This window comes from Panthera uncia (assembly GCF_023721935.1).
Source record: "Panthera uncia isolate 11264 chromosome B2 unlocalized genomic scaffold, Puncia_PCG_1.0 HiC_scaffold_24, whole genome shotgun sequence".
In the NCBI taxonomy this organism is placed as follows: Eukaryota; Metazoa; Chordata; class Mammalia; order Carnivora; family Felidae; genus Panthera; species Panthera uncia.
This window is the reverse complement of record NW_026057580.1, coordinates 75,724,143-75,737,555: the sequence shown is the minus strand read 5'-3', so window position 1 is coordinate 75,737,555 and position 13,413 is coordinate 75,724,143. Positions and strand designations below refer to the sequence as shown.

The following is a 13,413-nucleotide window of genomic DNA, read 5'->3' as shown; positions in this document are numbered from 1 at the left end:
CATTGATTTTAAAATTCAAATTTAAAATTCTGAAATTAAACCCTGTGGCTCTATTTCTTTGTCTTTCCAGATCGTAACTTTTTTTTTCCACGCCAAATTATAATGTAATATTTTAAGGTGTTTTAAATATCATTCAAACTCAGCCCATAGTTGCAACATATACACAGTGTCGAAATGACAGAGATGAATAGCTTCGACCAAGTTTGTACATGTGCAGGCAATAAAAGCTATGTCATCCCTGCTACCTGGCTGACTGCAGTTCATAGGATGCCATCAGTTGCAAAAGCAAACAAAAATTTCAAAAAATTTCTTGACTTCACTGATATGACAGTTTCTAAAAATGTGAATCTTAGAGTTGATGAAATAAGGTGAATCTTACCTGAGTTGGTGGTAGTCTAAACTATAACCTGGAACTGTTGGTTCTGTTGTTATTTTTTTAATGGCACAAAGCCTCTGAAGATCCATAATCTTTTTTCTTTAGCTTAAAACCAGAGATAGATATATCAGTAGCCTGAAAAAGAAATGTCAGAAGGAATCCGAACAAAATAAAGAAAAGCAGAGAAGAATTGAGACCTTGGAAAAGTATCTGGCTGATCTTCCAACTCTAGATGATGTACAGAGTCAGAGTCTTCAGGTAACATGAAATAAAATGCTCACTTTTAAATGACTTGAAAACATAACCACTTTATTAGGTTGACTCTTCAGAAATTTCATAATTTTTAGAATTTAAAATTTTGGTTCTACATTTGGCTAATTATATTAAATTGATGTGTTTAATTGCTGTCTTTAGAATTAACTTTAATTAGAAACTTTAAGCATGAGTGTATCTTTCTTGTTGTTAATTAATATATGGTTATTTGCCTGAAAAACCTGTATGTTAGCTCTTTTACTTAACATTTTACTCTAAAAGGTAGTTTCTGAACCGGTCTCACAGCCCCATCCCACACATACATGCATGCACCATATGTTCTCTGGCTTTACCCAATCAATATTCTCTGGCTCAGCCAAGGCTCAACAAGACGTTTTTTGACTGTCTTTCCAGGTATTTGTTTTCTTCATTCATCTTAACCTTTCCATAAATTCGTACACCTTAGTCTGTGGTCTCCATTCACTCCTCTTACCTCTTCTGACCATTTTTCTTTTTTACAAGTACCTCATCCAGAGTCTTTCTACCAACTCTGGTGAAGCCTTTCTTCTCAAAACCTTATTTATAAATCTGTGAAACCTACTCTTCAGTCTTTTTCAGTTTTTCTAATCATGAAATTCTCAACCTCAGTGCTATTGACATTAAAGGGTGGATACTTTTTTGTTCTAGGATTTTGTCCCGTGCATTAAAGGATGCTTAACAGCATTTCTGGCCTCTACCTGCTAGATGCCAGTAGCACTGCTCCTTCCCTCCTGCCTCCCCAAAACCAAAAATGTCTACAAAAATTTCCAAATATCACCTTGGGGGAGAAATCACTCTCAGTTGAGAATCATTGGTTTAATCCATGGAGGGTCATTATTTTACAGACTCTAGGCCTACAAGGGATTCTCTGTCTATAAGACTAAGAGAGGATAATGTCAGGAAGGAACTAAAGAAGTACCACAGGAGTTGGCATGAGCAGGAACAGAGAGGAATATAGATGTAAAAACACATGTTCATACCACCTTACACCATTAGGTTGGCTAATAAAAAAAAAAAAAAAGAAAAGAAAAAAGAAAGTAACAGGTGTTGGTGACAATGTGAGGAAATTAGAATCCTTGTGCACTGTTGATGGGAATGTAAAATAGTGTAGCCACTGTGGAATATGATATGCTTCTTTAAACAATGACCATCAATTCCTCTTCTGGATATATACCCAAAGGAATTGAAAGCAGAGTCTCAAACAGATGTTTGTACATACATATGTTCATAATAACATTATTTGCAACAGCCAAAAGATGGAAGCAACCCAATCGCTGATGGATAAAATGTCGCATATCCATATAATTCACCTATAAAAAAAATGAAATTCTGAAACATGGATAAACCTAAGGCCATTGGGCTAAGTGAAATCAGCCAGACATGAAAAGATAAATATGGTATGAGGTACCTAAAGTAGTCAAGTTCATAAAGTCAAAGTGTGGTCGCTGGAGACTGAGGGCAGAGCTGGAAGGGGAGTTGTTAATGAATATAGTTTGTTTTGCAAGATGAAAAGAGTTCTGGTGATTAGTTGTACAACAATGTGAATGTAATAATACTATTTATTGTACATTTAAGCACGGTTAAGATGGTAAATTTTGTGTTCTGCATATTTTAGCATAATTAAAAATAAAAATTTTAAAGTATCCCCAAATTGAGATCATTTACCTTTCTCTCTGTCCTCTAGGAATTTCTGACCCCATTCTTTTCTTCTCCATAATCTCATTCTCCTAGCTCCTGTTACACACAAAGGAAGAAATAAAGTATTATTAAGTGCTCTAGATAAAATATACTGTGATTTTAATCACAAGCTTGTTAATAATTTAGAACACAGTTTCTAGCAGAAACACATTTAATATTCTATGTGTTATAAACTTTAAGAATTTTCTCCTTAGCTTCAGATTCTAGAAGAAAAAAATAAGAATTTGCAAGAGACTCTGCTGGATGCAGAAAAAAAGCTTGAAGAGATCAAAAAACAGTGTCAAGAAAAAGAGGCACAACTAATATGCCAGAAAAAGAAAGAAAAGGAGTTGGTAACTACAGTTCAGAGGTAAACAAACCTTTAGTAATTTTTTATTTTTGTTACTCATATTTTTCATAAAGCATTTCACTTAAGATACATTAATTTGTAGCTATTACTATATTGTTATCTTAAAGGTGAACTCTTTTTTTTTTTAATATGAAATTTATTGTCAAATTGGTTTCCATAGTAGGGGACTTTTATTTATTTATTTTTATTTTTATTTTTTTAATATGAAATTTCTTGTCAAGTTGGTTTCCATAGTAGGGGACTTTTATTTATTTTTTTTAATTTTTTTTTTAATATGAAATTTATTGTCAAATTGAAAGGTGAACTCTTAAGAACTGTAAGTATTATGTCATTGAAGCAGGTTGTCTTGGCTATGATTTCACATTTTAATGCAATATACTGACGTCTTGCCAAAAGTTTTAGATGAGAATGGTGAGATTGTAACACCCCCTGCCGCCAAAACAAAAACAAAAACAAAAAAACAATTGGAAACTGAAAGTATTAACACAATCTGATGCCTTTGCCAAAAAATAAGTAAACAAAGAGAAGCAAATACTCAGACTGCACTCCTTAATGAGATACATCAAAGTGAAATAATTGACTCCCATTTTCCCTTACTGTAGAACAACAGGTATGGCTATTTTGTCATGTATCTTCCAAGTTTACTCATGTATCTTGCCTGATGGTACTCTTCTCTTTTAAATTAATATAGTTAGAATGACAGGGAATATCATTTATTAGTATATTTAGCTAATATATTTAATCTGGAAAATTAATACTAGATTGCTAAAAAACCTAGAGAACTATGTTATATATGCAACTACATGCACTCTGTTTTATAAAACTTAAACCTTAATAGATGATCAAATATAAATAGCCAAAACTATACGGAAGAATAAGACAACAAAGCAACAAAAACTAAATTTAAGAAATATACTCCTCATGCTTTTCCCAATTGCATGTAACTCTAATCAAAATCCATCTGATAATTCCATGTTAATATTGCTTTACTACTTTCAAAGCCTTTAATATGCCTGGTCTACTCTTTTTCTTAGATTTCAGTGCAGAAAACATCTGATTCTGAGACATTATGGTCTTCAGTGTTTCTAATCTCTGCTTCAAAAAATTCATACAATTTTTTTTAATGTTTATTTATTTATTTTGAGTGAGAGAGTGAGTGGAGGAGAGGCAGAGAGAGAGTGAGAGCGAATCCCAGGCAGGCTCCCCGCCGTCGGTACAGAGTCCACGCGGGGCTTGTTCTCACAAATCATGAGATCATGACCTGAGCTGAAATCAAGAGTCCATCACTTAACCGACTGAGCCACCCAGGTGCCCCCTAAAATTCATATACTTTTAGCTTTACATTTATTTTTCCCTTGGTTTTTGCTTTCTTGCTCTTTAATTTCCCTTCCTATAACTCCACATCTTACAGTCTATTCTCTATTCTCAGAACAGCTTCCTGACCTCCACTATTTCAACCATATGTTCTTTTTCTTTCTTCTTAGAGAAAATGAGAAGAGATTTTATAGGGCATTTTGATCACAAACTCAAACTGTGCCATTTTATGAATAGAATTAGGAACACTTGAATATAATTAGTTTTGTTCCATTGTGTGCTTTTATATATTTAATATGATATTATACCTTCTCTTTTATTTAGATTTTCTCAAAATTGAGCCTAGTCTTTTTCATTAGACTTATTTAGTACAGTGCATTTCAGAATCCGTGTTCCATTTTTTTACCTTGATACTTTCAGAGATGTTTCCCAGAAATTTTCCCAGAAATTTTCTTTTAATTTCAAGTAGATATAAAAGACCAAATAAGGTCTTCTAAAATTCTTCAGTACTTATATAGCTATGGTGTCACTTGAACTTGGAGGTAAGGGTGTTATTTCAGTTTCCTCAGCTATATGATAAACTAAAGTTCTTGTTTCCAGAAGAACTTCAGATATGTATGTGACTATGAATTATATCATTACATTTATCTGTGCCTATGTAATGTCTCTAAGTTTCCCACTTTATTAATATATGAGAACTCTTGGTATTTAAACATCAGATAAAAATTTTTCATTAGAAGTGAAAATGTAAGTAAGATATGTGGGTGGGATCCCTAGTAATAAAGTTGATACCTTTGCTATTCAAGAGATTTATTACTTTCCTAAGTGAGCATGCTTCATAATATAAACAAAACAAGAATGTGTACATGAAAAAAGACTTATTTGGTACTTTTTCATGACACAGTATGTTGTTCCCTTCTCATAGCTGGTTCCTTTTTTTAAAGACCTTAATAGTTTTTAATGTAATTTATTTTTCTTAGAATGTTGTAACTACATAGAAGCAGTGTATTGACACTGATTTGGAGGGAGAAAGCTCATTCTGAAATAGAAATAATACACTTGTCACTTTTAGACTGAAAAAGCAAATAGTTTTATGACAAGTAACAATATATTACAAAGCAGTGCACTACATTCATAATACATGAAAATTTGTCTGGTGCCATTATTTATTAACATATTGGAAGTGCTTTTGTGCCAGGTAGGACTGTCAGTTCTTTGCCCAGAATGTAGGTATGGCACTTCTTTCACTTCTTTATTTTTAGAAGAGAGAGAAAGCACAGGAAAGCCACAATACTTGAAAGAAGAAAAATAAGGGCTAGTATCCAAAATCTATAAAGAACTCACCAAACCCCACACCCGAAAAACAAATAATCCAGTGAAGAAATGGGCAGAAAACATGAATAGACACTTCTCTAAAGAAGACATCCAGATGGCCAACAGGCACATGAAAAGATGCTCAACGTCACTCCTCATCAGGGAAATACAAATCAAAACCACACTGAGATATCACCTTACGCCAGTCAGTGGCTAAAATGAAGAGATAAGATATTGTGGTTTATATACACAATGGAATACTACTTGGCAATGAGAAAGAATGAAATATGGCCTTTTGTAGCCATGTGGATGGAACTGGAGAGTGTTATGCTAAGTGAAATAAGTCATACAGAGAGAGACAGATACCATATGTTTTCACTCTTATGTGGGTCCTGAGAAACTTAACAGAAGACCTTGGGGGAGAGGAAGGGGAAAAAAAGGGAGCCAAACCATAAGAGACTCTTAAAAACTGAGAATAAACTGAGGGTTGACGGGGGTGGGAGGGAGAGGAGGGTGGATGATGGGCATTGAGGAGGGCACCTGTTGGGATGAACACTGGGTGTTGTATGGAAACCAATTTGACAATAAATTTCATATTAAAAAAATTTAAAAAAATAATGAAAATACCAAAACCCAAACTGTAAGAAGTGTGTTTCTTTTAGTGCTCTGCAACTCTTAAGTCTGATTGAAAGCTAGAGTGGAACTATTCCGATGTGTCTTTCTGTTTTGATTTTGGTCATTATTGTTAATGGTGTCATTCCTTTTAACCAGAACATGACTTATTCTTTCTTTTCTCAAGATTAACATCTTTTTTTCCCTTTCAATCTTTTACTCTTAATATACCTGAGGGGCTTCCTTTTGTTGTTTTCTCTCTGTAATTCAAGTCTCTGCCATGAATAGCAGAGGAATAACACATTGCTGCTGTTATTAATGAAGGAGAAATGTAATAATTCTACTGGTTTTCTCAACAACTATCCTTACAAACAAACTTTGGCTGAGCTCAGAATGAAGGTAAAAGACATGTATCCATATAATTAGGCTCCCAAACAAAATCATCTTAATCAAGGAATTCTGCTTTTGCAGGGGAAAGAAAGAACAGGATTTGGACTGCAGAGCTCAGATTAGGGTCATAAGGAACTTCATTAGGGCCTAAGGATGTCACACACTAAGCAGCTTTGGATTCTGGTCTCAAATCTGTCATTTCTAAAAAGATGACCAGCGTCCATTGTATTTTTTACTTCTGTGAGATGTAGGTGCTCATTCTTATTCATATGGAATCTGTAGGTCTTCATTATCACTCAGTTAAAAAATATTATAGGCCCTAAGAAGGGACTATCTTTTATGTTGAAGTCATCTACCAAAATCAGCACATAGAGTGGGTTTTCTTTATTTAATTGTCTTTCTAAAACATACAGCTTGCAGCAAAAAGTAGAAAGATGCCTTGAAGATGGAATTCGCCTTCCCATGTTAGATGCAAAACAGCTTCAAAATGAAAATGATACCCTGAGAGAGCAAAATGAGAATGCTAGTAAGGTCAGTTGATGTCTTTGATAATAAATATGAAATCTGTGTTATGTTGGTTATGTGTGTATGGACATATAAGTTATAGCTACTTTATATTTTTGTTAATACTTAATAACTTAGTTTGAATGTTTTTATTTGGAAAGAAAATGACTCTTTTATTTATACTTTTTAAAATGTTTAATTTGTGCATGAGTGGGGTGGGGGGGGCGGGGTGCAGAGAGCAAAGGAAAGACCTAAGCAGGCTCCATGCTGTCAGTGTGGAGCCCATTGCAGGGCTTGAACTCACAAACTGTGAGATCATGACCTGTAGCCAAGATAAAGAGTAAGATGCCTAATCGACTGAGCCACCCAGGTGCCCCTATTTAATGTGTTTTTTGTTTTTTGTTTTTTTTTGAGAGCAAGAGTGAGAGCAGGGGAGGGGCAGAGGGAGAGGAGGAAAGAGAGAATCTTGAGGCTCAATGCCCAGTGCAGAGCCCGATGCAGGGCTCAATCTCACAACCATGAGATCATGACCCTGAGTCAAAATCAAGAGTTGGACAGTTAATGACTGAGCCACCCAGGCTCCCCACGTTTTTTTAAGTAGGCTCCACACCCAATGTGGGACTTGACCTCACAACCCTGAGATCAAGAGTCACATACTCTACTGACTGAGCCAGCCAGTCTCTCTGAAAATGACAATTTAAGTAAATTTAAATAATTCAAATTTTTGTTAGAGCCAAACTAAGAAGAAATTATATTGCCTTTTAGCAAAACAAAAGGGTTTCTTTTCCTTCCTAAATTGTTCGACATCTGTCTCAAAGTTATTTTTATAAATTACATAGAGTTTTATCAAGAAGTAGAGGAAAACTTTTGTAGTTTTATGTATGTGTGATCCAAATAATATGTCTATTTAAAGGATACTTGGTATGAATAATTTTGTAAAAAAAATCATACCCTGATTTAAAAAAATAAATTCATTATTTCCTGTGTTTTCCTTTGTTTTCTAAATATTGGTACTTTTTAAAAGCAGTGGAAAAATTTTTAGTTCACACTGATAATATTTTCTGTGTTTTAGATAATAGACAGCCAACAAGATGAGATTGAAAGAATGATTTTAGAAATTCAGGTAAGGAATGTTTTGTGCATATTTTAATTTAGCTGTATGCTGATTTACTCTTAGTGGCTATATAATCTAAAAATATTAAAGCATATATGTATTTATATGAAAAGATTAATAGCACTTGAAGTGAAGTTACAAATTCTTTAATATTAATCTTTACTTTTTTAGAATGAAAATGCTCTTTGGTAAATCAGTCATTCAAAATATTTTGAAGATTATTCTTTATTCCTTACCTTTCCTGCTTTTAATTGAGTGTAGTCTACTACTGAGAACACATTGGTTAATGTGTGATCCGATCATCAGTGATCTACTTATTAAAGATCACGGACTGTTTCCAGTCTATTGTGACTGGCCAACACTTCTCTTCCTTCTGTATTATTCCTTCTGTATTATCAAAGTATAACATGTTGTTTACATATTTGTGTTTTTACCTCCTGCTTAGTTTCCTGGGAGACTGTCGTAGCTCATTTGCATATCTAGAGGTTAGAGTGTCTGATTCATAATACACAATCCAAAATTTGTGGATTAAATGGATTTTCATTTTTTTTTTTATTGATTTGCCAGATACTTACTGAGCACCTACATCTGTGTCAGGCACTGTTCTTGGCACTGGGGATTCATCAGTGAACAAGCAAGTCCTGGCTATTCTAGTGGGGTGAGATGGACAAAATGGAAATACAATGTCAAGGAATGATTTGTACTGTTAAAAAAGTAGGGTAGAGAACGATGAATAGACAGTGCTGCATTAGATACAGTGGTCATGAAGTTTTTCCTGAGGAAGTAATATTTGAACAGAGTTCTGGATGAAGACATCCAAGGGAAGAGCATTTCAGGCAAAGAGAGCCACCAGTGCCTGAAGGTGTCTTTTGTACTCCATGACCAGCAAAAAGGCTGCTAGTCTGGAGTAGTGCAGTGCTTATGAGGAAGAGTGGTGAGAGGTGATGGTGAAAAGTAGTCTGGGGCTAGATGTTCTTTGTATTTTATTCTGTGTATGATGGAAAGCCGTTGGACATAATTTTGCTGAATAATTTTATTTTTTTTTGTACCTCCTAATTGTTTTACTTCTTAAAAATGGAAGTAAAGGAGCGCCTGGGTGGTTTGGTCGGTTAAGCGGCCGACTTCGGCTCAGGCCATGATCTCGCGGTCCGTGAGTTCAAGCCCCGAGTCGGGCTCTGTGCTCACAGCTCAGAGCCTGGGGCCTGTCATGGATTCTGTGTCTCCCTCTCTCTCTGACCCTCCCCTGTTCATGCTCTGTCTCTCTCTGTCTCAAAAATAAACATTAAAAAAAAAAAATTAAAAACAAATGGAAGTAAAGAATAAAAAGATAAATGGTTTAAGTGTCAGAATTACAGATGGTATGATTTGTCTTTTACGCATGTTAAGTGATTTATCATTTTAATCACACAGTAGGCCAGTTCAGCAAGTGTGTGGGCCTGCTGGATTGGTTCACAAGGTTATACTCTTTAATCGGTATTCCTGTAGACATAAGTTCAGTTGTTCTACAAACCATTCAAATCACAAAATGGATAGGTTCCTTCAGCCATTATTATTTGATTTATTATAGGCCATAATAAAAGGAATTTATATTTCACTTGGTAACATTTTCTAAGAAATCAGTCAAATAAAAGTTATCTCCGTCCAAATTAAGGACAGTGAAGATGGTCCTTTGACACTGAAATTTTGGTGGCTAAGACTTGTAAGAGTTTATTAATTCATCACATACTATCTCTCACATTACAGATTATCAGGATGTATTTATATTAATTGAAATATGCCTTTTACTTATTTGTGGTGGCATCTTAATACAATTTATTTTTACATATCAACCAAGTCTTTTAGTCACATTTAAATATCATGACCATATATAAATGATATGTAGAAGAATATGTAATTATATGCCATTCTATTCTTTGATCTTAACATGCTTGAGTAAACATTTCTTTATTTTTTCAAACTAATTAATGAATGAAAATCAAATTATTGAGATGCATTTATTTCCAAATATTTGGGGCCAGACAATATACTCATTAATTCTATTGTCTTGTTTTTTGAAGCAATGAGTAAGTCATTGTGGCCATCTAGATCTATAGATCTTGTATATGGTTTGCTAACAGAGACAGATAGTAAATGTTGATAACTGTCCAGGGCAGCTATATTTATCAAGATATTTAAATAGAAAATTATAGAGGATGACAAATATGCTTAAAATGATGACAAAATTTTTTGCTTTGTGTTTCTTATGAAAACTTTTGAGTTTTTGGCCCCTTACAGTTAAAAAAGTTAGTTTTTTTATTTGGTGGTTTCTGATGAATATAAAAGATGTGTTCTCTGTGAACATCTAAAAATATTGCTTATTCTAAAAAATTGATACTAGTTGTTTCCCTAGCATTGGAAATCACAGAGAGAATCTTTTTTTATTATTTTTTAAATTTTTTCTTTTATTTATTTTTGAGAGCAAGAGAACACAAGTGAGAGAGGGGCAGAGAGAGGGAAACACAGAATCTGAAGCAGGCTCCAGGCTCCAAGCTGTCAGCACAGAGCCCGATGTGGGGCTCCAACTCATGAACCATGAGACTATGAATTAAGCCAAGGTTGGAAGCTTAACTGAGCCACCCAGGCATCCCACAGAGAGAATCTTAAAGAGAACACTTTGAGTTGAAGAAGAATTTTTGTTGCTTTATACTATAGTTAATGGGCTTATTATCAAGTTGATACACATAATAGAGCAGTTCCCTTTAATTACTAGTTATTTAAAACTGCCTAGTCTTGGGGCACCTGGCTGGGTCAGTCAGTTAAGCCTCCAACCTCCTCTCAGGTCACAATCTTGCAGTTGGTTCCTGACTTTGAGCCCCGCATCAGGCTGTGTGCTGACAGCTCAGAGCCTGGACCCTGCTTTGGATTTTGTCTCTTTCTCTCTGCCCCTCCCCTTCTCACCCTATGTCTGTCTGTCTGTCTGTCTGTCTGTCTCTCTCTCTCTCTCTCCCTCCCTCTCCCCACCCCCCTTTCAAAAATAAATAAACATTAAAAAAAATTTTTCCCCTTAACTGCCTAGTCTTTTCCCCACCTGCTTACATAAGGAATGGCCAGCCTTACTTCTGTATAGATTATGATGTCCTTCCTATATGCTATAGCTGTTTTTAATTTCTTCAAATTCCTTTGCATAACACAAAAAAATACCTTATAATGAGGTATCTTAGAAATAAAATGTTATTTGCAAAGTAACACAAAATACATTATAGTGAGTGATAGTAGAGCTTTCCAGCCATTTTTTTAAACATGAATTAATACAGTTACTTTTAAAAAAATTTTTTTAGAGTTTATTTATTTATTTATTTAGAGAGGGTGCAAGCAAGGTAGAGGCAGAGAGAGAGACTCCCAAGCAGGTGTGGAGCTTGATCCCACAAACTAGGGGATCATGACCTGAGCTGAAATCAAGAGTTGGTTCCTTAACTGACTGAGCCACCAGGTGCCCCGAGTTATACATTAAGCTATCAGTACAATATTAAATTTATTGTAAAATTTCACTGCTATTACAATTTGCATATTCTTTGTTCATCCACAGTGCCAGGAAGTTCTTCCATTTTAGAGGGTTTAGCAGACAAAACGAATGTAGTATTAGTAGAATGTAATGTTTCACTACTTCTTTATGTCCCTGCAAACTATTGAGATGACCAAATTTGTTCAAATTCCATTTGGCTGACTTTTGGAGTATTGCATTGCCTTGGGTGTAAGCAGGTTATTCTTACAGTTTAAATTTATGACAAAAGAGAAAAATGAAATCCCTTGCCATACTCATTTTTTGTCCAATTTATCGGAGATAAAAATAAGGCATTGTTACAGAGTTGAAAGTGCTATATTTAAAATACAGCTGTGGCTTACCACTATGTACCAGAAGTCAAATAAATACATAGCTGGTTTAGATTTATTGATTCTGATGTTGGGGAGAAATCAGTCTTCTCTTAATTATATTTGTTGTTGAATATAGAAAGGTAGTACTTTATGTAAAAGTATCCTGATTTTGAAACTGAGTTTAGTGCTGTAAAAATACAGATTTGTCTACTATTTTGTTCACCCGTCAAGGTGATGTTAATAGGCATGTAACTTGTTTATTCATTGATCCTTTAGAATAATGCTTTTGTCTACATTTATGAAACCAGTATAGCTAAACTGGTTTCATAAACTGGTTTCAAAAACCAGACGTTTTTCTTCTGTCAGTGTACAGTATAAAAAGATATTTTGTAATAGAACATTCCCCATCATTTCCATAAATGTGACTTCAGTCGGAATGTGAATTAGTTCATTGGTCATTGCCTTCCCTCCTATTTATTCCTTAAAAGCACATTTCACCTGCATAAATAATCCTTTTTCCAGTGAGCTGTTATCATTTTGTATAACTATTATAAGCTTTCGGCAGAAGACATACAGAATAAAAAAGTTTGTTAGATATACTTGTTTTTCCTAACATACTGAAATTGTTTCTTCACTGAAAGAGTTTTCCCATTTAAATTGACCTGAGTTGACAGCTATCAATGAACATTGTAACATAAAAGATACAATAATGCTTTAAGGTCATTAAGACTGTTCACTTTTAAAGGCATGGTTGGAACCACCAATCTCAAAACTGTAACATCCTGTCCTATTTATATCACTTCAAGAGAACATGTTTTCACAGCCTCCAAAGATTTTATTCCAATATTTAGCAAGTCTCTCTTAAAGCCTTCATCCAGCAGGTTTTCTCAGTAGAAACAGTGGGAAAATGGATCATAAACCTTTAGAGTGTCTTATAAGCAGAATTTAACTTTCCTTTAACCTAAATAGATAAATTGGTTTAATATTTTCACTTTATTATTATGTGATGTTTACCTCCTGTTTTTATGTTATCCTAGTTTTGTGATGTGACCTGACATGAAATTCTTCCTTCCTAGTTTTTTTTTTTAATTTTTAAAACATTTTACTTTTGTGAAATTGCTTTTATAATGCATGAAAAGCTTAAAATATTCTGATCATAAATTAATACTAATTTTTGAAAAACCTAGCAACCAAACAGTGTCTTTTATCAAAGGAAAAGTAGTTTTTAAAAAAATAAGCTTTCTTGCCAATGTTTGTACTTCTAAAGAGAACAGTCTTTCATGTACATGCAGGCCTGTTACATGCACATTATAGTTGTTAATTAAAATGTGAAAAACATAAAAGAGGTGCCTGTAACTTCTGAAAAATTCTTTGTGTCTAAGGTGGGGAGCTCTGAGGCAGGAAGAGAGACCACTCACTTGAATCAAGAAGGAATGTTCTCGAGCTTGTGTGCTATGAGTGGTCACCAAAGCTGTATGAACATTCACATTATTTAGATTTCTGGGCCCCACTGAGAACCCGATGACTCAGTATCTCTGGGGTGAATCTTGAAATCTGCACTGTTAGCATGTTCCCTGGGCAGTTCTTCCTTGGCCTGGC

At 34.4% G+C, this 13,413-nt stretch overlaps 1 protein-coding gene and 1 long non-coding RNA gene across 4 annotated transcripts in view; one reads left to right on the top strand and one right to left on the bottom strand.

The window, feature by feature from the left end:
* The window catches only part of CEP85L (centrosomal protein 85 like), a 154,503-nt gene that overhangs the window by 122,763 nt on the left and 18,327 nt on the right, over positions 1 to 13,413 (top strand). For both annotated transcript variants that reach the window (XM_049654252.1, XM_049654251.1), the window contains 4 exons: positions 482 to 634; positions 2,560 to 2,714; positions 6,758 to 6,875; positions 7,921 to 7,971. In XM_049654252.1, the coding sequence (XP_049510209.1) occupies positions 482 to 634; positions 2,560 to 2,714; positions 6,758 to 6,875; positions 7,921 to 7,971 (477 nt within the window). The remainder of the gene's footprint in view (positions 1 to 481; positions 635 to 2,559; positions 2,715 to 6,757; positions 6,876 to 7,920; positions 7,972 to 13,413) is intronic.
* Positions 54 to 13,413, bottom strand: part of LOC125938857 (uncharacterized) — a 29,392-nt gene continuing 16,032 nt past the window's right edge. For both annotated transcript variants that reach the window (XR_007462839.1, XR_007462838.1), the window contains 2 exons: positions 2,333 to 2,401; positions 54 to 481 (listed from right to left, as the gene is read on the bottom strand). This is a non-coding gene — a long non-coding RNA (uncharacterized LOC125938857). The remainder of the gene's footprint in view (positions 482 to 2,332; positions 2,402 to 13,413) is intronic.